The sequence below is a fragment of the Podarcis muralis genome, chromosome 17, assembly GCF_964188315.1.
Source record: "Podarcis muralis chromosome 17, rPodMur119.hap1.1, whole genome shotgun sequence".
Taxonomy (NCBI): domain Eukaryota; kingdom Metazoa; phylum Chordata; class Lepidosauria; order Squamata; family Lacertidae; genus Podarcis; species Podarcis muralis.
This window is the reverse complement of record NC_135671.1, coordinates 703,718-728,263: the sequence shown is the minus strand read 5'-3', so window position 1 is coordinate 728,263 and position 24,546 is coordinate 703,718. Positions and strand designations below refer to the sequence as shown.

At 42.4% G+C, this 24,546-nt stretch overlaps 1 protein-coding gene across 5 annotated transcripts in view; it reads right to left on the bottom strand.

The window, feature by feature from the left end:
* Window positions 1-24,546, bottom strand: part of STXBP5L (syntaxin binding protein 5L) — a 66,209-nt gene that overhangs the window by 23,475 nt on the left and 18,188 nt on the right. For all 5 annotated transcript variants that reach the window (XM_028711474.2, XM_028711475.2, XM_028711476.2 and 2 more), the window contains exons 5-16: window positions 21,629-21,763; window positions 20,934-20,997; window positions 16,404-16,487; window positions 15,297-15,420; window positions 13,625-13,703; window positions 12,877-13,031; window positions 10,299-10,371; window positions 9,456-9,603; window positions 8,305-8,372; window positions 6,140-6,180; window positions 1,998-2,212; window positions 955-1,127 (exon numbers count right to left, since the gene is read on the bottom strand). In XM_028711474.2, coding sequence (XP_028567307.2) covers window positions 955-1,127; window positions 1,998-2,212; window positions 6,140-6,180; window positions 8,305-8,372; window positions 9,456-9,603; window positions 10,299-10,371; window positions 12,877-13,031; window positions 13,625-13,703; window positions 15,297-15,420; window positions 16,404-16,487; window positions 20,934-20,997; window positions 21,629-21,763 — 1,359 coding nt within the window. The remainder of the gene's footprint in view (window positions 1-954; window positions 1,128-1,997; window positions 2,213-6,139; window positions 6,181-8,304; window positions 8,373-9,455; window positions 9,604-10,298; window positions 10,372-12,876; window positions 13,032-13,624; window positions 13,704-15,296; window positions 15,421-16,403; window positions 16,488-20,933; window positions 20,998-21,628; window positions 21,764-24,546) is intronic.

The following is a 24,546-nucleotide window of genomic DNA, read 5'->3' as shown; positions in this document are numbered from 1 at the left end:
ACTGCTGGAGAACCACAGCGCCTCCTGTGGTGACAGAGACTGGTAACATGTAACTGCGATCCCCCCATATTGTTTTTGCTACATTAGCAGCACCGAAGTGACCTCCCTGGGAAGCAAGCCTGGGCAGTGTGTCTGGAGGTCCTGGGCTGCCCAGACGACAAAATCTCCCCCGTCTTGGCCTCACCGGTGTGGTCCAAAGGAAAGCAGAGCACTATGTTTGGCGCCAGCTTGGCTGCAGGAGTTGCCAGATGGAAGCCTACAAGGCACCATCCAACTGTCTTAGGGACTCCGCTCCAGATTTGGGTTGGGTTTACTCAACCTTTTCTTCTCCCAAAGACGTCCTGCAAGACAGTCTATGGGAATCAATAAAAACTGGGGCTGTGTTTCACCCACACTCTGCCTCTGTATGTCACTGATCCCTCACACCTGCTTCCTAATGCTCAGTGCTTGATCCACCAAAGAAGACTATGCGGTCAAAACATTTGGCTAGTATACTTTCTATATTTTTATCTGCCCCTTTATATATCATCTTTGATACATCATCATCCTGTTTAATTTCAATAATTTTTATCTCATCACTTATTTATTTAGACACGCTAGATATGAAAAAATAAAAGTTAGTTACAACTGGAAAATCAAGCATCAATTAAAATGCCTGCTGGAATAATAAAAAAAAGCGGCAAGGATACCTGTCTGACCTTAGCTGGAAGGGAGTTCCATAAATTTGGGTCCACAATACTAAATGCACGGCTCCTTGGAAGCCCGTAAAGGTTTGCCACCTCATTCCATTCCACTGGCCATTACTGGGTTCTACACAATGCAATACAAGCCAAGCAAATCTAAAAAAACCCAAATCCCTGCCTGCCTTAAGGAATTTTATATCCTAAGCTTTGACAGAAGAGAGGACAACAGAGGGAGAGGGAAACAAACCTTTCAACCATCTAAATTGTTTACCTGAGACATGGGATACTGTCCTTCATCGTTCCTTCAGATGCCACAGTGTTTGTACTGCCTGAGAGATCTTTTAAAGATGGAAGAGGGGTAGAGGCATTTGGAAATGGAGGAATCATTTCTGCCTCGGGACTAATGATATCTTCGGCCTCACTTTGGAGGTGCACCTCTAAAGACTTAAGGAAATTAAAACCCAAGTTATTTTATGAAATCAAGTATTTTCTGAATAAAAATAAGTAGCAGGAATAAATCTGGTCAGTTCCTAGTATAGCAATCAAGAGATTCATTTGATAAGGTATTAGTTCAGTTAAAATGAAGGGGAGGAATGAATTAAGGGGTTGGAATGGAAATATCATCAACACTAAATATCCTCCACAGAACTTGCCCATTAACCAACCAATACCTGCCCCCCAACAACAACTTAAGATGAAATTGACTTTCATCTAAAGAACTAACACAAATGAGGTGGGAAGTCTTATAACCTAAGACCTGAATTTCAAGGATAACAATGGGCTTTTTGCTCTCTCTTCCTAAGCATGAGATAGAGGGTACTTATAGCAGTTGTTCAACAGATTCATCGCCATGAATCTGGGCTCCTCGGAGTTTTGTGCCACTAATGTTATCTCAGAAACAGAAACACAAGGTTATTATGAAGAAAGACAGTACCACCCAGTAAAATGTTTTGCATCTGAGAATTTGATTTTGGGTTGTTTTTTTAAGTAATCAACTGGCTCAAATGCAATCTGTACCCAGGGCCTTCCTACATAACAGTTCACAGTAATACACATGAAATAGCGTTACAATCACTTGCATATATTTATACATTACACAGAGGAAGTTAAAACGTGCAGTCATTATTGCACTGCCTGTTTCAAACATAGTTCTGTGTTGCAACATCCCATCTATCTGAAATTTTACTTGATTTAACAAAATCTAAGCTTTTCACTTATGCTACATGCAACTCTGGAATATGATGCGTTTCAAAACTCCACACCAAGCCTTGAAGTAAGCAATGCAATATATAAGCAAAACTCATGAAAACTTACTGAGATTTCAGTATTAACTTCATGCTTGCTGAATCTGTAAACAATAACATATGCAGAGACTCCTGCTACACAAAATAGTCTACTTTCAGGGCACCAGTACATCAACTGGATGGCAAAAGGATCCTCTTCTGTGTTTTCTGGCGTTGGTTTTCCTTCTAACTTCTGCTTTTCAAAAACCTTTGAGGTTTTTAACTTGTATAACATCTGCAGTGTAACTGGAGAATATTGAAGACATCTATTATATTGCTTTAAACTAGATTAATATATGCTCATTATCTGTAAATATCACAATCTGTCTTTTCCAGTATTGTTAGATACTACAGTGAAACAGTGCAAAATGCAGCATTATTGAGTCTCATACCAGATCATATCTACCGTTATCTGTTCTCTGCTCTCAGAGAAGACCAAAAAGAGAGACATGCCTTAGCAGCAGGATAGAGCCCTGCTCTTTTAGGGCGTTTGAAAAAGAAGGTCAACCTTTCAACATAAGGAATCCTCTACCTTAAAAAAATTGAAGATATATGATGGAATCCAATGTAGCACTAAGTGGAGTAGGTGTGTACAGAACAAGGTTGACTCATGCAATGGGACTTAACCCCCTCTGCACTCCCTCCAAACCTGTTCTGGGGTTTTCCCCACACCACCAGAGCGGATTTACTGGTGGAGAGGAGATGGACCACGTTCCTGTTGTGCAAGCAGACCACGTTCCACACATGCAACACCTGAGTTCAATCCCGCCCATTTACTTTCTTTGCTTTTTTGTGTAATGCCTTTTAAGATTACAGTAAAAAGAATGAAAATATACCGTATATACTGAAGATATTCATACAATTCTGAGTCCATAAGATGTGCAAAGGGTGCGCAAATCTTTATCTATCACCCTACCCATCTTGTAAGTTGGACACAGTTGTTCAATATACGTCTGGCCAGCTTGACATTACTGGCTTCCATTTGAAAAGTGCAAAACCCAGGATTTTTCTTACCATAAGTTCCTATTCTCAAGGGAGGCATTAAATATCCTTCAGGACATTCCCTCCCCCTTTTAATCAAGGAGCAAGGCCAACTGCTGGTTGACTCATCCATGGGAAGGATCTCCAATCTACCAGACTATCCTGGACAAAAGCAAGAACCCTAAAACCTAGGAGAAACTAAAAGGAAGGCCAACAAGGTGAGTGCAGAAAAATACACAAGCCACACAGATAGAGGGAGAACGCCTCAAAAGGCCTTACCTAACAACTCCCTTCGTATGTCTATTGTTGAATTATTTGCAACAATTATCAACACATTTATATGGGATACAAATGTATTTTCAGTATTTTTTTCCTGTAACACTGGTGCAATTCACACCGAAGCACCTTTCCCTGATGAGGTAGCACTGCACTGGCATTTTTAGGGAACACAACTGCTGCTCAAGGGTCACACTGTATGAAATACTGTATCTCCCTTGTTCTAAACACAATTCTATGCTACGTGCTACAGGAGGTTCTTAAGTAATGTGAATTCTATCATCTTTCTTTACCACACAACTCTATGTCACTCAGCACTGTAATTAATTATTATTATTTAACCACACTTCATCCTGAGGTTCCAGGGCGGGTTACAACATTAAAACACAACATTAAAAAGGCACAGACAGTGGAGTTCCCACCGCTACACATTCTAGCCCCTCACACAGCAAAGCATTGCTCAACACAAATATGTGTTTCTGTGCCACGAACACAGCAACCAACCTGCTAGTCTTTTTTGTTTGTTTGTTTGCAGAGCAAACAGAAAGCATTAAAGGCATTGGAAGCGGAGTCTGAATTTGCATTCATTCATGCTACACTGTTCTAAAAAGGAATGGCCAAATTCCTTAAACAACCACCTATTTAACAAGATCCAAAACAAATGTACTTGGATGTAGCGCCAAACTTCTGTCCTAATAACATGGCAACCCAGAGTCCTGCTTGGAGTCAAGAAAGAGCCGGCTAATAGACCAAGTGTTTGAGCGGCATATGGTTCACCACTTCAACAAATCAGTCCAAGGCTCTGCTGAATGGAGGCCCTGATTACTATTGCAGACTAATTGAACTGCTTCGTTTGCAAATGTGTTGATTCTTGCTCCATGCTCTGTACAGAAGAGTGTAATTGACATGTTGGAGAAACAGCAACTGGGACTGGTGTGTGTTGGCAGCACAGACACCCCACCTTCCAAGTCTAAAGAACAATAACAGTGCCACAAATAGGGAGAGCAAGATAATTACTCCCCTGTAGTAAGCAACAAGCCCTACCATTGTTCAAAAGTGATGCGTTGCACAGGAGAGAGAAAGGGGTGTGGGAGAGAAGGAGGTGGAAGAAAGTGAGCATCCAAGAACTTGGGACGGCAATGAGCCTCTTCCTCCTGCACCACCACCACTCTTCCCTTTTGGATCCAGGGATCTTCCTTTCCTCTGCCCTGCCCCTTTCCCCAGCCTTTTGACTCTGAAATTTAAGGCTTTTAAATTAAGCCCAACTGCCCAGGTTCACAAGTGCGTACTCCCACCTGCTCAAAGGTTAAAGATGGGGCAGGAGAAGATGATGAGGAAAAAAGGATGCCAAACCAGTTCTGCAGGCTACTCTCCCTGATAACAGTGTGTGGCTGATTCACTTGGAAATCAACCAATACAAGAATTAGATACCTGTTCCACCACCACAAGCTACACTGATATGCCCCACTGTGTGTTGCTGCATAGCACAGAATTAAAACATCACTGAAATTTCCCCTTCCTCATTTTGTTTCTTAGGACTACAACACACGCTACATTTTGTTTTGTTTCTTAGGGCTACAACATACGCTACATTTCATTCCAGAGCCAACGGAGAGGGAATACTTGTTGTTTTCTATTTAGTGCACACACAGTCTAGATCCGTTGCGTATTTGTTGCCCCTAAAAAGCAGTTACTGAGAAACTGGTTTCATTTCAAAAATAAAAGCTCATTGAGGGTTAATTCTGTATTACCCTGCAATGCGTCCACTGGAAAACCCATGTAGGTGGTCTGGCAATAGGGGATGTCTCAACACCTGCCCAATAGCGTTCTGGGTGGGCATATACCAAGACTGCAACCACCACTTTTATCTTCCTTCTCCCGGGGCATGTGCAGGGAGGAAAAGGTGTGGATAACCTAATGGGGGATTTTCAAACACATATCAAGTAACCACACACCCATCCTTGTGCGTGGCTAGATCTAGAATCAAGCAAGATTGAAAGCAGCATGTTGAGGGCAAACATGAAAACTACATTTTTATGCTACAAACTTAGATAGCATGTATGCAACCTAGCTGTATCCAGGCTCTTTTTTTAGCCTATATATAATTCAGAGAACGAAAGCATAGTAGCAGAGGGCAGTATCAAACTAAGCAGTTCTGCTGGCTGAGCTACAGAACTTCCCCTCTCTCTCCTCTCTCTGCATGCTTCCTAAATCTGTTTTGGATTTCCCCCCCAACGCTCTGCAGCAAATTAAGAAGACATGTGGGAAGAGGACAGGGAGGGGAAGTTCCATTGCACAGCCAAAAGCGCTTGCGCTAGTGGAGCTCTTCAGCTGAATTCCAGCCATAATAATTTTCATAAACTAATGCCTTTCCAGAGCATAAAAGCCCTGATTCATCATCCCTCTCTAAATCCATAATTTCCCTTGCAATGGGATAACAGTTCAACCCCATGCATTGCTCAGAAGTAATTCACGCTGGGTTCAGTGAGGTTTACTCCCAGGTAAACGTGCGTAAAAACTAGGTGTCGTTTGAAAGTTTCACTTGATCACCCTGTCCCTAGAAACAGAATTCCTCTACCTTGAAGAATTGTGTAGAAGAGTGAGATGTTGAAAGGTTGGCCATCTCTGGTTTAGAATTAAAAAGAAATCAACATATATACATTTCAGGATTTCTTATTTTGTCACCCTGGAGCATGATGTCACAGAAACAGGAGGCAAAGGGGAACAAATGGCTTTGGACAAAGAAACCACACAGTGATGTGGCTCTCCTTCCACCAACATTCTCACTGGAATCAATTTCATCCCATTTGTTACATTAATCCTATCCTTTCAATAATGAACAAATTAAACAATTATTTCCCTTAAATTTGTAGCATGCAGTTATTAATGGTTTAAAAATTGTGTTTTGGCACTTACTGGCAGAAGCATCCCAAAATTTCACTGTTCCATCTGCATGACTTAAAAAGAATAGATTAAAAGTCAATTAAAACAATAATAATCATAATAAATAATAAATTTTTATTTATATCCCGCCCTCCCCAGCCGAAGCTGGGCTCAGGGCGGCTAACAACAATCAAAATAATCCAACATTCTAAAAACATTCATTATAAAATTAATTAAAATCAAATTAATGGCAACCATTAAGCAACATTCTGTGCAGATTGCCAGAGGAGGGGGTCAGGCTGCACCCTGATCAAAGGCCTGGTGGAACAGCTCTGTCTTGCAGGCCCTGCGGAAAGATGTCAGGTCCTGCAGGGCCCTAGTCTCTTGTGACAGAGCGTTCCACCAGATTGGAGCCGCGGCCGAGAAGGCCCTGGCTCTAGTTGAGGCCAGCCTAACCTCTCTGTGGCCTGGGACCTTCAAGATGTTTTTATTTGAAGACCGTAAATTTCTCTGTGGGACATACCAGGAGAGGCGGTCCCGTAGGTACGAGGGTCCTAGGCCGTATAGGGCTTTAAAGGTTAAAACCAGCACCTTAAACCTGATCCTGTACTCCACCGGGAGCCAGTGCAGCTGGTATAGTACCGGATGAATATGATCTCACAGCGAAGACCTCATAAGGAGCCTCACTGCGGCATTCTGCACCCGCTGGAGTTTCTGGGTCAGTCGCAAGGGCAGCCCCACGTAGAGCGAGTTACAATAATCCAGTCTGGAGGTGACCATCGCGTGGATCACAGTGGCTAGGCCAGGGCGAGAGAGATAAGGAGCCAACTGCTTAGCTTGGCGGAGATGAAAAAATGCCACCTTTGTTATAGCTGTAATCTGTGCCTCCATAGAGAGGGAGGTATCGAAGATTACACCCAAACTCTTAACGGACGATGCTGGCACTAATTGCACCCCCGCGAGAGATGGGAGTTGCCCCCTCAATCCCATATCGCCCCGTCCCAGCCACAGGACCTCTGTCTTCGAAGGATTTAGCTTCAACCGGCTCCCACGTAACCATCCAGCCACAGCTTCCAGACATCTGGTCAGTGTGTCTGGGGCCAAATCAGGATGGCCATCCATCAACAGATAGAGTTGGGTGTCATCGGCATACTGATGGCAACCCAGCCCAAAACTCCGGACAAGCTGGGTTGTACAGCTTGTACAGAACAGTTAACCTTTTAGTAAGGCTGTGTACAAACTGAAGCTTTAAAGCACATTCAAAACACATTTCTTCCCACAAATAATTCTGGGCATTCTAGTTTAACCCTTCATAGAGTTACAACAGACTACAGTGGCTAGGATTCTTTGAGGGAAAGAAGAATTCTATTATTTATACCCCGCCCATCTGCTTCACATGTGCTTTAAAGCTCCAGTTTGTACACAGCCTAAACGTCACATATATACCAAGGCCCCTGCAGATGCCCTATATATTGCACATTCATGATGATTTGTGCTCATGGTGCTATTGGGGCAGTCAAATGCATCCCACTTTCAATACTGTTTGCAGCAGCAAATGTTTTGGGCAGTCAGACTGCTTCTTTTCCAATCAGTGCATATCCTGCAACTTCATGCTGAAGTCCATCCACATATCAGTAATGAGGAAACACTGTAGAACAACTAATAAAGCACAATTAAATCCACCACGAATTCACTATTATTGTGTTAAGCCAGGCACCCCCAAACTCAGCCCTCCAGCTGTTTTGGGACTACAACTCCCATCATCCCTAGCTAACAAGACCTGTGGTCAGGGATGATAGGAGTTGTAGTCCCAAAACAGCTGGAGGGCCGACCTTGGGGGTGCCCGTGTTGAGCACATGCTGTGGAACACACCTGCAGTACTGTCCTGGAGGGGCCCTGGGTCTCCCTGCGGTGAGGGAGACAGACTGAACACAGCTGGTAAGTCATCGCGACAGCCAGTCCTTGTTAGGCAGCTGTGAAGAGCCTAGCTGCCTCACATCTTTCAGCTGTTCATTAAAGCATGGAAAGACTGAGCTCTGAAAACTGGGACAAGAAGCCTAGAAGTCAATTTGTGAATCACCAGAGACAACCCCCGAGGGCAGCTAGCAAGATCAAGGGGAAATTAGAAACCAGTTGGGTCCGTAAATGGGTCCCCCACTCCTTCAGTAAGCAGCATCCTATAATAGCAGCTTCCTTACCCTGTTATGATAATTTCAGGATACGTCTGTGCTCCGAGGTTCCACGCTCCGCCACTGATAGGCCACTCCTAAACACCATCAGAGGAGTTACATTTAGAATACTGAAATGCTGCATTTTATTTCCAGGAAAGTGACAACTTACAGCTGTATATATGTTAGTGTGTCAGCTGCAGTATGTAGGTGTGTCATGTGAATGTTGTGTGTGCTCCTCCCAGGGCTGGAAAGGGGTTAGTTTAACCTCTGGTTAGCTAGTAAAATGGAATTACTGTGTAGTGAAATGATGCATGTCGAAAAAGTGTGTCACCAACATGAAAAGCTTTGAAAGCTCTGCACTATACCTTTAAAGCATGGGTAGACAAACTAAGGCCCGGGGGCCGGATCCAGCCCAATCACCTTCTAAATCCGGCCCTCAGACGGTCTGGGAATCAGCCTGTTTTTACATGAGTAGAATGTGTCCTTTTATTTAAAATGCATCTCTGGGTTATTTGTGGGGCACAGGAATTCGTTCATTCCCTGCCCCCCCCCCAAAAAAATATAGTCCGGCCCCCCACAAGGTCTGAGGGGCAGTGGACCGGCCCCCTCCTGAAAAAGTTTGCTGACCCCTGCTTTAAAGCACACTCATTCTCCCCCCCCCCAAAGGATTTTGGATACTGTAGTTTCTTAAGGGTTGTTGGGAAGTGTGAGGGGTAAAGCTAACAGAATTCTTTGAGAAAAATAAACTTTGGTCATCGTTCAACTATAGCTGCTGTCTTTGTGCTTTAGGGCCAGATTCCAGTGCTTACTTTTAAGCCCTAAATTGGGTGGTTCCTATGTACGTCCAGGAGGGCTCTCTCGCGCTCTCTCTCTCTCTCTCTCATATATATGTTCCTCCTATCCCCCCTGAGATTTGAGGGAGAAGCTATGCTCTATGTTCTATCTTTCAACCCAGCAAATCAAACCAAGAAGAAGCACAAACCATTTGGAATATGCTTTCAAAAGAAACCTGCTTGGCCACATTCCTAACTGCATTACATCATCAACTAATAAGTTTTATTTTTAAAAGCTTGTACTGTAAAGCAGACAGTACAGTCTGGAGGCTTTATACAGAAGACTGTGCCAATAAATATACAGTTCTGCTTCAATAAAATGCACCCAACTTTTCCTCTTTTTACCTTATTGCTGTATCCTTGCTTCTTATGCTTAGCGCCTATGGAATATAGCACAGGAATCAAATCTGGAGGACAGTCAGCAAAATAGTCTGTGCAGGTAACTGGCGATTCATGAATGTCCATGGGATAAGGATTTTCAAATATTGGAAAGCTATTTGAGAAAGATATTTTATGGGATTGTATTAGCATACCTTTTAAAGCAGAAAATTATGTAATACATAAAGTTTACTAAAATAAAACATACTAGCAATCTATGGGAGGAATTTTTTTAAAAAAAAATCATTGACAGCTTATCAGAACTTTTAAAAAGATAAATTGAACATAAATTCCACTATAAGGCAGTTTTGCCTCTATTTAATCAGAGTGACGGGAACCAAGTTAACCCAACAAAATGAGGGACAGGTCTTCTTCCTCTTTCAACTCTTTGCAAAGACCTGAGGTGGCAAGACTAAAGAGCGTAGGATAAGCAAGAAAGTTATGGAAAAAAACCATAGAGAAAACAACGGATTCACAAACTTTTATGTAATAAAAGCAGTACATTCATCACTTGGAACTTTAATCCCAGAATATTTTCTTCCCATCTCCCTTTAATTGGGAAAATAGAAAACAAAAAACTCAACAAGCTTCGGAAAGGCACATAAAAAGTGATTACACAGCAAGAGACTCTAAATTAAGTACTTTAAAGATGGATTTTACACAATTACAGATGGAAACTGAGCTTGTTTATTTTTTTAACACATGATGGCTTGTCTTTGTTATTCTATATTTCCAAGCTTGGATAAAATAAATAAATAAAGCTGACCTTCGTTCAAATGAGTAGTAGCATCCTGCAGACTATATACTTACTTGCTTTGAGTCAGATCGACGACAATGAGATCTTTTTCCAATAGTACAACTACAGCGTAGGGTTCTTGCACTTCTAAGAATCAAGAATTAAGCACATATATTAGTGAACTAGGACATTAAGTAATAACCAGATCACATATATTCACAAAATGAAGGATTTTAGGCAGGGTTCTGAATAGCTGAAGAGGGTTTTCCAAACTGAAAGAAATGCTATTACACTACATTCCTACTGGTGCAGATAAGACTTCACTGTGAAGGAAAGGGGGAAATTTATAATGGGAAAAGGGAGAGAAAGGGTATGGATGTGGGAAACGGGAAGGGAACTATTGGACTGTAAGTTATTTAGCTGCCTTATGAGCTGTACCAGGAGTTGAAATTTATGCTGTTGTTAATTATGGTTCGGAAAAATTAATAAAATGATTTTTAAAAAGGAAAAGGCCTGTTTGGAACACTGACGGGGAGATGATGTTACTTTGGTGGTAAACTTGATTGTTATGAACTTATAAATTTGTCTTTAGTATAAAGACAAGGAGTGATGCCTCAATGCCTTTGACTTGTGCTGTATCAGGAAGATTTGGGGCATAACATGGCAGGACAGAGTCTCAGACAACGATGTGCTCTCCCAAGCCCAAATTCCCAGCATGTTCATACTCCTGTCTCAGCAAAAGCTATGCTGGCTTGGCCATGTCCACAAAATGGAAGATGTCAGGACCCACAAAGACGTGTTCTACAGGGAGCTGGCTGCAGGCACCAGGCCCATTGGCAGATCAACTCTGCATTTCAAAGATGTCTGCAAACATGATGTGAAGACTGGCAGCATTAACCCCGCAATGTAGGAATCCCTTGCAGACGACTGCAGTGCTTGGAGACAGTCAAGTTGTGTATCTGCAGCAGTGACCAGAGGAGGAATGACCATTGGGAGGAGTACAGAAAGAAGTACAGTTGTACCTTGGAAGTCCGTTCGACTTCCAAAATGTTCGAAAACCAAAGTGCGGCTTCTGATTGGCTGCAGGAAGTTCCTGCAGCCAATTGGATGCCGCGGAAGCCCAGTCAGACGTTCGGCTTCCAAAAATAGTTTGCAAACCGTAACACACACTTCTGGGTTTGCGGCGTTTGGGAACTAAGCTGTTCACCAAGGTACGACTGTACAGAAAGAAGAAACACCATGGTACACCTGAATCGGCACAATTGGATGGCTTTATCTGCCCCAGCTGCAACAAACCACGTCTCTCCCATATCGGTCTCTAGAGCCACAGCAGGAGATGTAACTCTCCAACTCTCCCCAAAGGTCCACTCTTCCATTGTCTCCTGAGACAGACAGATGCCAACTGTCAGGGGTTCAGGGAGAGAGGCGCAGATGAGGGAGGAGACTGAGAGCGAGGGGGAAGGATCCCAGGGCGACGAGGAAGAAGATGACAATGAGTCGAGGGGTTCCATGAGTCTCTCCAGTGAATCGGAGGATTCCCAAAAGGGAGCGCCCCTGGTCAGGCCAAGGGGAGCCACAGGGGGGAGTAGTCAGGAGCAGGGCAGCAGCAGGGGAACCCCCAGTGGGAGTTGGAGATCGGGACCGGCTTCTCCGCCGGGACGGAGTGAAGGGGGTGGAGTTCCCAGTGTGTCAGACGGAGCAGAGCAGGAAGCAGAGAGGGGAAGGAGATCGGGGCAAGACGTCCTGCCGGAAGGGGCGGAGAGTAGTACCGAGAGCAGTGTAACTGTCAAAAGGAAGGTCAGAAGCAGCGTACACGCGCCAAGTTCAAATGTGGAGGCGCGCGGAAGTGAGGAGAGCCCGGAGGAGGAGCCTGGTCCCAAAGCACGGAGGAGGGGGGAGCAGGCGTCAGAGGATTCAGCCTCTGGGGAATCCCGGAGGGAGGGAACCCAGGGGGGCAGAAAGACCCTGCGGAAAAGGAAGGAGAGGAAGAGGTGGTCCAGCGCAAGCCTCTTAAACTGGTGTAGAGGCGGGACTGATTCAGAAGGGACTTCAGCGGTCTAAGCCTAACAGACGTGGGGTCACGCGCCTCGGATGTGGAGCTAACAATGTTCTTCAATAAAAGCTTTTGTACATAAGCTGGACTTGGCGTTGGTCTCTTGTGAGCTGGGACCTTGACACCAACCAACCAGTTTTCATTGGAGCACCTTTTATTCATGTGGGGCATTGAAGAACTGTGGTGCCGCCTAGGTAGTCACCATGCAATCCAGAAAATCCACATTGGAAGCCTATTACATTGTTCCCGCTGCCACATGTGGCCCGAATGACACAGAAGTACTTTTTATGGTAACTCTGCTATTATGGCACATACAGATCAGATCTGATACACCCACTCAAATTGAGGGACACTTCAGTAGCTTTTGACAATATTAGTATGGACAAACTCTCTGCTCCACACATTCCCATAGACAAGGCACAAAAATCGGCGGCTCTGCAAAATCCTAGACCAACTGTGGGTGGCAGAACCTTTGAGACTGGAATTATTGGAGGATTTTTTCCAACCCTGCTATCTTTGGTCTCTCTGCTTTACTGTGAGTACAAGGTCACTACTTGCTTTCAGAGCTCTGGCTAAGATCGTAACACAAAGACGCTCACCATTTGGGTACGGAGTTTCACAAAGAGTTAAAAAGTCGACAATGGGGTGATCCATTTCAAGTACTGTAATTGCTTTTCCATGCATGATTGTCAGACTAGGTCTTCTCCAAGGTTTGTCGTAAGAAAGTCCACCAGAAAAAATGATAAAAGGCTCACTATATTGGGAAGAAATGAGAAAATAAATAAATGTTTCAGATTTTTGCACTGACTTTCAGCCCAAATATTTTTGCAAGTTGCAAAAAAAGGAATGCAGTCTGTATGTAAATTGTGATTAAATTCTAAGGACTCGCATTGATCTTTATAGGGTTCTGGAACTGAGTAACGGAAAGATTTAATTATGAAGCTGCCTGATACAAGTCAGGCCACCGGTCCATTTCTCCCAGGACTGCTCTGCTTCAGGCAGATTATTTTCTAGCACTTTCATGTGGAAATATGCTGGGAAGTGAGGCTAGGGGCCACCCCCTTAAGGGCTGCAATACAGAAACTTTTAGGACAACCATTCCAGAAGGTACGAAGGGGATGTCCACAGCATATTCGTAGGCTTTAAAGAGGTTCTCTAGACCTATGTTTTAAAACAGGGCAGAGTCTAGCTGGGACTGTGTGTTTTTCTGAGAGTGGACATGGAACCTACAGCATTCTGCCAGTCTCTGGGTTCCAGAAAGAGCATGTATGGGAGGTTCAGCACAGCTACTAATGCGATTAAGCTTCCAGCACAGCAAAGGGCAATGTGGGGGGGAACCCTACTTACCTATTTTTACAGGTCTTGTATTCTACTTTAAGAATTGGTTTACAAGATTCAACTTTTTTCCCATCTCGCTGAATCTTACCTGTTAAAAGTTCACACAGAAATAGCAAATTTATTTTACCTTAAGGCCAGGGTGTTTGCAAAAATCACAACTGCTTGTACTGGCTAGTAAATTCAGGGTTATTCTTTAAGAACCAGGGAGGAAACAATAACCTACTGTGGATTAAAAAAACATTCCACGTAGTGATTATCTGTAGATTCCAACCATTCAATGAGCCAGTTTTTGCCTGGAATGGGTGTCAGGTGGGAGGCAACATTTTCAGTCTAAAATACAAGGTGTGACCGGAAAGTTCAGTGAACGGTCACAGAAATCGGAAAGCAAGAAATATTTGAACATACATGCCTTACAGACCTTCAAAGTAGGTCCCCTCTGATACAGTGCATCGTTGACAAAGTTCATAGAACTGTTGGAAACTTCTGGAGAAGTCCTCTTTCTGTACTGCATTGTTGCCTTGTCACAGCAGCTTGGACGTGTGAAATGTTGGAAAATCTGTGCCCTTTCAGTGCAGATTTCAGTTTTGGAAAAAGAAAGAAATCCAGTGGGGCCAGATCGGGAGAATATGGATGGTGGGACAACTCAGTAACGATTTCACACAGAATATTCAATTCTTCCGCCATCATTTGGATGGACAAACGCCGATCCCACATCAATAACTCATCAACTCATTTCCGTTCATGAGTTTGCTGCCGTTCTGCTCGTCAACGGTCTGCCAGACTGAGGGTCATCTTCGATGGTTTGCCGCCCTTCACGGAAACACTTAAACCACTCCTACACTGTCTTTCGAGTTACAGCTTCATCTCTGTACACAATTGTGAGCATTTTGTGGGTTTCCAATGCCGATTGTATGTTGGAATATTTCTTGCTGTCTGATTTCTGTGACCATTCACCGAACTTTCCGGTCACACCTTGTAGATACGGGGAATCTTAGGCCCTCCGTATGTTGCTGAACTACAACTCCCATCCCTAGCCCTTGGCCATGCTTGCTGGGCTGATAGGAGTTGTAGTTCAACAACATCTGGAGGGCCAAAGGTTCCCCACACCTGGTCAAAAGGAAACCAGGCCAGGTAGTTCATCCAGAGATGGGTGGGGTGTCCTGAGCTAGGAAGAACAGATAGGTGCTGATAAACCAATTTCTGTGGCCTGAACTCAGAAACTGCTGCAATTCTCCCTCCTTGAAGGCAAAGCTTGACCTATTTATCCCAGATATTTAGACTAATAGAAGGGTGCATGGTTCTCTGCTGGGATATATCCCAAGAACAGCTGGTGCAGTCTGCACCTCATACAGAACCCATCTCTGGAGATTTTCTCTCTTTTCAGAGATGGTGGGGGTATTCATTCCCCTGACGTATTCTTTAAAATGGCAATCGAGATTAGGTGAAGCAGCTACAACATAAAATCAAGTAAATGGTGCAACGAAAATCCCACCTCAAATGTAGCAATCCTTCCATTGCATTTCATTGAGTTATCAGGGTAATTCTGTACAGCAGCAAATTGCTTCTTTTGCCCCCACAAACAACAATCTGCACGCTATTTACCTACTATCTAGAAGTTCAAGATTATGGTCATAGTTCTGTGTGACCAAATAGGGTTTAGTGTCTGCCCCCCATAACTTACCGTGTGGAACAATTATCTGGAAAGGTCTGCTTTGACTTTTTAGATTCCACAAAGTCAAGCTGCCATCAGAATGACTACACATAAACTGCTTCCCTTCATTATGCCATCCAATAGAATGAATAGCCTAAAAACAATAAAAAATATTAGCAATGACAGGCAAAATAGTCTATATCTGACAATAAAACCATTATACCTTAGAATTATAGAAGCTTAAAATATCCTCTCTATTTTACCATCCAAATGCCATAATTTACCTCTAGGGAACATGTACACACAAAACCAAAACGATACAAAATAAGCTACTCATAAGAAACATTTTTCACAAGTATTCTGGAGCAATGGAACACCAAAACCAGAGCAGCACACAGAAACACTGTTTACCTTCCCGCTGCAGCAGTACCTATTTATTTACTTTCACAGGCATGGTTTTGAACTGCTAGGTTGGCAGGAGCTGGGACTGAGCAACGGGAGCTCACCCCATTGCGGGGATTCGAACTGCCAACCTTCTGATCGGCAAGCCCAAGAGGCTCGGTGGTTTAGACCACAGTGCCACCCGCGTCCCTAAATAGTATCAGTAAGGCAATACCAATAAAGTGAAAGTTATTCTTGCCTTCCTTTGAGAAGCCTGTATAAGCTTTTTTATATATAAATTCACAACAATTGAAGCAGTAATTCATAGAGGAAGTAATCAACACAGAACTGCCATACACAGTCAGATTAGCAACCTAATCTTAACCAAGTCTACTTATTTTTTTAAAATACATTTTTATTGATTTTTTAAAAATATAAACATGTAACAAAAAACAATTCCAAATCTAAATATTGAGATTGAATCTCCTGACTTCCCCCCATCCCTCCCATGGGTCCTAATGATAATATTTACAACTGCATATCAATACTTATCCAAATATTTATCCATCTAAATTATCCATATTTTCCATTACTTTACATGTTTTGACCCTGCTTACAGTGGTCTACTCAGACCCCCTGGCACAACTACAGCAACTGTACACATTTCTGAAAATGGACCCCTTTTAACTAATAGCATTTTTTTCAACACACCCAAATATTTGGGTTGTGCTTTTAAAGTAAATATAAATAGCTTACCTCATCGTAGTATAATCTTAAATCTGCTCTTTTGGATCTCAAGTCCCAGAATACCACAGTCCCATTTTCATAGCCTATCAACAGCTAAGGGGGAGGGGGGGGGAAGAAAACAAAATAATTATGTTCTCAAATTATAATTATCTTATGATTTACTACACTTCGTTGTCACATTTTCCAAAAAAAAAAAGTGTCTCAAAGTGACTTACAGTGTAAAAAACAACAACCATTAAATCCAAGTATAAAAAAGAATAAAGCAAGAACCTAAAATGCAGTTCCACTCCACCCCACAAAAAAGATGAGCACAAACCCTCCAAATTAAGGGCTAAAAACCTGGGTAAACAGAAAGGCTTTTGCCAGGCGCCTAAAAACAGACAGTGATGGTGGCAGGCAGGTCTCCCTAGGGAGAGCATTCAGCAAGCGGAGAGCCACCACTGAGAAGGCCCGTTCTCATGTTGCCACCTTCCACAACTCCTATGGAAACAGCACACAGAGGAGAGTCCAGACTGCTTCATGTGGAAAGAGGTGGTCCTTAAGGTACTGAGCAGCAAAAGGCTTTATAGGTCAAAGCCAGCACTTTGAATTGAGACCGGAAACTAATTGGTAGCCAGCGCAGTCACACTAAGCTTGGTGTAGATTTAGTCAAACTGCCTTGCTCCAGTCAGCAATCGGGCCACTGAATCCTGTATCAGCTGCAGTTTCCAGACCCTTTTCAAACACTGCGCTGGGTATAACACATTGCAGGAAACTAACTTAGATAGAGGACGCCAGAGCACAGGCAATATAGGAAACATTTATTTTGAAGGCTTCTTTAGCTGTTTTTCTTTAACTATTTATTTAAATTATATATCCTTAGCATCTTTTCATGCATAAAGCAGAAAAGAAAATGGGTGTTTTAAGTCGAGGTACGCATAGAAAGATGTGTACCTCAATCAGAAAATCTGCTTTTATTCCACTGCGAAGAATTATTTTCCTAATTACAGGCAACAGTTCAACATAATTAACGGAAGACACTAAGTAGGAATAATGACTCAAGCTGCAATTTTACTCGGGGCTTATCCAACCAGTGTTTGCCCCAGTCCTTCCCCCTGGGGAAACCCAAACTTTAGCACTGAATTGGAACAAATGGCCATCTGGTTTTTTACGGATTGATGTTTGTTCTTACTCCTAAACAGTGGGTTTTCTAGGGGAAAGCAGTGGAGCAAAGACCGCTCAGACAGAAAACCACTTGGACCCATGCTTTCTAGGTACAGGTCAAGTGGAATCAACAGGTTTTGTTTTGACTTCAGTGGAAACAGCACTGCGTCCTATGCTAATATAATTTGCTTGGGTTCTGCCTTACCTGTTACTCTGCTTTCCAAATGCTCTGTGAGACCTGAATGGAACTTGCTGCATAATATTCATTATCTGTTGTGTCTCTGGAAGGTGTCACAATGAAGGCTGGAGACAGACAATAGGTTTTGGTTTTTTCAGCGAGAGGAAGATGGTAGTCAGAGTTGTTGCAGCTCCCGATAAGTACACTCTTTCTCCTGTCCCACTTTCGTCTCTGGGCCAAACTAGATGTGATGTTTTATCAGGACCATTGCAGGTGTGTAGGTGGGAATCTAAACTTTTCCTCCCCTGCTTCATTCCTGAAGAAAGTTCTCCCCGGAAACTGCAATTTACATGGGAAGGAAACTCCCCACCCCATTCTGATGCTATTTGCATTTTAAAAACATGAGCATTACATTCAAAATTCAGGTAGGTAGCCATGTTGAATTTATTCCAACACAGTTGAAATAAAAAAATTAAAAAATAGTCCAGTAGCACCTTAGAGACGGTGCTACTGGACTATTTTTTACTTTTTTATTACACTCAAGGATGTATTTAACATCACATCAAGTTTGGCTTCTCGTTTGCACATTTTGTAGTGTTTTTTTTTAAAGAACTTTGTAAATTTGCATAACCTTTTACATGAGGCAAAAATGGGACACAAGAAAAGACTATGTATGTACACCAGGGGTAGCCAATGTGGTGCCCTTCAAATATTGCTGGACTCTGACACTCCCCCAGCTAGCATGGCCCATGAACAGGGATGAAGGGAGTTGGGCTTCAACAACATCTTGTGGACAACACAATAGCTATCCCTGACGTACACCATGGGAAGCAATGCTTCTATCATACCACTTCCGACTCTCTTAAAGTGTTGCCTGTCTCCAGCCTAAGACCTCAAAGCCAGACATACTCAATTAGCACACAGTGGATAAATTCACACATAATGCTAAACCAAGCCTCTCCAGTTGGTCCATGAAACAGCATCACCTGTCCTACACCTGACATCGCATGTGGCTGCAGAAAGTAGGGCTGAACTCCTGGGCATCACAGGGAACTCAATCTTGCTTGGAGCAAGCAAACAAGTCAGTTCCCAGCAGGGAAGCCTGCACAAAGGGTCACTTCATTCCTCCCTGTTCAATTTGCTGCTGCGTCCCACTAAGCTACCCATTTTTGACTTATTGTGTTGCCTGAAGGGAAGCTCCTCAGACTAACAATGAGCAGCAGTCCAGGTCTGTTCTTATTTCCCCAGTTGTGGTTTAGTCTCTTAGGCTTCACCGCTTTGTCAGGGGAACTCAATGGAACCCAAAATTTGCCAATCCAGAACAGTTAACTTTTGCATGTCAGTTTATCACAGTGCAGATGGCTGTGTTAATAAGGTACATATTCAGCTGCCCGTTCCAGTTTACTGAGTCATCTCCCGGTGACTCAGTTTATGAGCATAACTGTGTCTCTGTGATGAGCCCTGCTTTTTTCTGCACTGTCAATCTTTTTCTCCAATCTACAGATGTGTATTCCATAGGGCTGAAGTTGTTACTAGATCAATCAGGGAGAGAGGCGAAAAAAGTAGTTGCAGAGCAAAATGATTTATCGTATTTTCTTCAGATACCATGGCCTACATGCGATACTCAACATTGAGCCTATTCATACAAAGAGGGACAGCTCTCGATTCTTGCCTTTTTTATTTTATAATCATTTATCATAACTTATTTATCATAAATATATATATATATATCGCAGTCTTTAGGACAAGCCATTTACATCTTCTGATAGCACTCTTCAGATAAATCTGCGAAACAGCACGCCTGCGATTTATTCACAGGGACCCTGGTCGTTTCCAAAAGACCTGCATTCAGGAGGATTCATCCCGATAAGCTTGCGGGAAATCAAATGATAGTGCAGCAAACAAACGTTACCCAGCACTTCCCAGCGCATCTTCAGGCCGATGCACCCCATACATTTAGAGCACATCCAGTTCACATGACTTCCCAAGAACCCTGGGAACTGCCGTTTCTTAAAAAAAGCAGCTCTGTGAGGGTGGGGGACTTGTTGGTTATCTAGCCTAAGAAAGTTGTTACATATCCATAAAATATTACCTCTAGTGACTTAATTTTTAAAATTGTACTTCGAAAGTGAGAAATTAGAAAAGCCCTGCATTGTTTTACAGAAATTGTCCCAACCACTTAAAAGGGCATTACTAATTCAAAAAATGTCTAATTATACAACTTCTACCCATCACGTGGTTTTCTCTTTCTGTGACAGGGTTTCTATGCCATTCTGAAACAGATGGTAGCTAGCTAAAACATTTTTCAGTATCAGCAAAGTAGTGGTCATAAGAACTATTGAGACTTAAAAAAATAGCCCAGTAAAATTATTATTATCAGGGTACATTTCTATTACGAATTGTATATGCAGTTTCGAATCAATATTTGTACTGTATCATGCTGTAATATTATACTGGCTAACTAAGCAGTCAGTTCATAAGCACAAGAAATTTAACTGACTTAAAAAAAAAAAACCCGAGTCTTATCAAGCACTAATATACACATGACAAAATCCACAAGTAAATGCTTCCAGTTAAATAAAATTATGTTTTTGTCTCACAGAAGACAGTTGAAGCACATTGCTTAGTATATAATAGTATACTACATATAGCCTGGTTCGCACAGCATGCTAAGCCAAACTTTGAGTGTTCTTAGCTACAGCTTACAGTTAGTGAGGAAAGAGCACTTAAGCACAAGCCCAGGTTAGGACATTACACTTAGTCAAACTTTGGGCTCAACCACACTTCTGCTTGTTCTGCTGTTTTTGCGTAGAGTGGAAAATGCTCTTTACCACTGAACCAGCACAAACAGCAAATGGGTTTTCCATGGATTGAGGTTTACTCTGATTCAGCAGTAAAGAGCAGCTTTTCCTGGAGAAAGTGGGAGGGCAAATTGAAAACTGCATGGAGCTGTGTTTTCTAGGCATGTGACAGCAAAGTGGGACAAGCCCTCTGACTTGGTTCAGTCTGGGGTATTATCAAAAAGGAAGCAAAGTGGGAGAAGGGAGAAGCAAAGCGGCTGCAAACTCCTCTCCAGGAGTCCACACGCTTGTGAAGTCTCACTATGCTGTAGTTTGTGAAGCAGGCGGTAGTAGTTCAATAATTATTACATAAGGCTATTCCTTGGAGGAAAAGGGTTGGAGTGACAAAAGTAAAATACTGTAGTTCCTCTTACTCACTTTCCCTTCATCTCTTGGGCTATCGCTTAGGTGCACCACGGGGCCAGGATGAGTCTTTGTGGATCTGCAAATCAAAACCAACGCTATGAAAAACTGAGTAAAATGGATTTTTTTTACCTTGTAGGCCAAGTGGGCAATATTAAAGAAAGTTGCCCCAAATGTTGTGGATATTGTGCTATAACTGAACTGAGTATAATCCTAACTGTGGGTGGAAAGGGGCCATTATACTCAAAATCAGCCTCGTTGACAGAAGGCAATGAATTAAAAGAGGGTGGGGAGCTGTCATGAGCAAATTGGTGGAAAACATTATTAAAAGAGAGAATTATTAAACATACAGAAGACTAAGCCTTGCCAAGGAAGAATCAGCTTGGCTTCTGCAAAGCAAAGTCCTGCATTTCCCTACCTTTAAGTCTATCTTTGCTTCTTATATGAACAATAATTATGCAGTGCAAAGTCAACATAGATCTTTTTTGGAAGTCCTTGATTTCTGTTAATTCTAGATTAACAGAAGATTTTTCTTGGGGTGGAAATAGACACATGAAAATACATTTGTTGAAAATACTTTTTATGGATGCGAGTGAGGAAGATTAAAAATATACCTCAAGGCAGCACATATAATAGACAGAGACTGGTATTCATTAAAAAAAAAACAGAAAAACACCACCAAATAGAAAACTGGTGAATTAAAAACTTACAGTTCTATGGCCTTGTTCCACATGATAACGTATCCAGAAAGTATGAACGACTCAATGTTCACAATGTGAGTATTCCCTCTCTCTGTTCCAACATAGAGCCATTTGCTTTGGAATGGTAAGTGACAGAAAGTAATTCTGTATTTGGAAAAATACAATGACGTTATGGATACAAATACAGTGACAACAGTTTGTTTTCACATGCACAAGTCATACCAGGTTGCAGCAGTTAAATTGGAGCTTTTCCAGTATGTATAGGAAAAAATGAGATTATCGTTCTAGACAAGCTCTCCTGGTAAGGAGTAAATAATTATTCAGTATTTTGGTGAAGGTTCTACATCTGCATTTGGCTGCTCACTGTACATTACACACTAATGTGTTTAATAGTATGCACTTAATAGCTCCTTTGGGAAGAGGAGACTTCAAAGGAGGAAAATGGCAAGCTAGAGAAGGGGAAGGGCAACTTAAAGAGTAGTTAGAGTTGTGCCATTGTTTAATTGTACCCATTCTCCAAGGAGCTCAGGTTTTTCCACATCTTATTCTTTACAATAATCCTGCAAAATAGACCAAGAGAATTTAAATGAGGACAGCTTTCTTTATGGCCGACCTAACAGAAAGTACTGATCATTGCATCAGCAGCCAACACTCCACCTGTACACCATTTAAATTGTAATTATATATATTTAAAAATTGAACTCGTGAGAGAATGGCAGTGAGCTCTCTCAATCAGACACTCTGTTTGGGGTTCCACAGCCAATGGGAACAGCAAGGGGGCAGGCTGAGATGGCTTGGCCTTCCCCCTTGATGCTCTGTGTCCTTCATCGGCCCACGACCACAAAACTGGCATACCAAGAGCAGCAATCACTGCCACTCTCGCCATGCGGTTAGCAATTAAAGGTGGGTCACTGGTGCGTCAGAGGCACTGGCCAGCACAATGCTCCATGCACCATGAGAAACTTGCAGGCGAGAAACTTTATCCTCCTTTGAGATTCTGTTTATGTGCAATAATTCATTGCCTTGGTAACCCAAGTCAGAATGAGCAGGAAATGGGTTGTGTGGGAGGGAGCCTGCTACAGGCACAGAAGCTCATCATCATTACTGAGCTTCAGAGAAGAACTTGCCCAGATTAATGAAAACATTATTTTAAAAAATGTGTGGCACGAACTGCTGAACAATTAAGGACAAATGAGCATGGAATGTAGGATGCCCTTATGTACTTTCATATGTGACAAATTCCTGCTTAGCACTGAGGGGGGAAATTAAAAAATTAAATCTGCAGAATCGGGCCTGGGTCATATTTTTGCAAAGTGAATTTGCCTACGACTCCAGTATCCAATTGCTGCCTTGTGCCCATCACATAATACTTGGGGCAAAATAGATGTGACAATGGATTGTGCTAATTTCCAATAAAGCAAGCAGCCATGAGCAGTCTGGAACCGTTCCCCTAGTTTGGAAACTCCATCTCTCCACCAGTCCATCCCCCCCCACTCAGTGCGGTTTATTTTTCAGACTATGAGCCCCAGCAGTTCAGTGATCAAAGTCACAGATGGGGGCTAGTTCAGCATCTTGACCCTGCACACTGACCCTCCACTTTTCATTATTTAATCACCCCAAACACTGCTTTATAGGGCAACCATGATAGTAACCCAATGCAGATACACATGAGGCTGCCATCAATATGTCTACCTTCCCTCTCAGTTGCATTCACTGAACTTGTGGGATAACCAGCCTTATATAACCAACGTGTTTAAGTTCTAATTAATGCATGAAGGAGTTAAGACCATAGAGTAAGTTGTCCTGAAAGGCTTAGCTCACCTGGGGAGGGACTAGGTAAGCAAGTCTTTGTTTCCCCAATCTACCTGAGGAGCTTAGTGTGTGAGGATGTGGAGCTGGTTGCTCCAAGCTCGGACCGCATGGGTCTCACCAGCCACTCAGTCTTGAGTTCCTATATCCATACTTTAAGAACTTTCACCACTTTGTAACAGCTAAATTTTACTGTCTGTGCAATCTATTCTGAAGCACATGAATCTGATCTTTGGAAAGTTGGAAAGATCTTTGGCAAGTACAGTAAAGCATATTGTTAACTTACCAAAGGTGTGGTCTTTTTCTATGCTCAGGCAAAATGGAAATTTTGGAAGGAACTCACAAGGGCACATATTTTAAAATTTTAACAGCATATATTTCCATGCTTTACTTTCCTGCATGTTTTGTGATTTTAAATCTCTGCTAGGGTTCTCTCACCAAAGAGTATTTGCCCCAAACTTGGATCTTGGTATCCTGTGAATTGTCCTTTTATACCTACATTTTTTCCCTTGCCACCAACAGAACTGATCAGTGGAGAATTTCTCCCCTTGCTTAACACTGAGCTTTGAGTTCATTTCATGATAAAGTCATTTGGGTTGATGGCCCTCATGTGCCTTTATCCAGAGATGTGAGCTTTACTTTCAAAAAGACTTAAATCTTGTTACTGCAAGGTAATAGGAGAGATTTTTGAAATGAAACCATGCTGGATTACACTAAGGGCTCATCCGCACTTTTGCTTGACCTGCTTTTTTACTGTATTGTGCATCAAGCTTTTCTCACTATTTTGCAGCTGGGGCTTGTGAAAATTGGATCTTACCTGCTGAATCAGATCTTATCAGATGCATGGAAAATCCAAAGAGAGAATTTGCTTAATCAGGCTTCAATTCAGCAGGTAAGATTGAATTTTCACAAGGTACACTGTGGAATAATGAGAAAAGCTCTCTGAACCAGGGAATTAATTGGTGTACAATCCGATCAAAATAGAGGACAAGTGAAAGTGTGAATTGAGCCCTAATTGTAATTTTAGGTACATGAAACAGACAGTGCTACCAAAGTTAAGAATACATTTTAAAGTCTGTTACAAAGGATACCCGGGTGAAATTTAAGCAATAATAAAA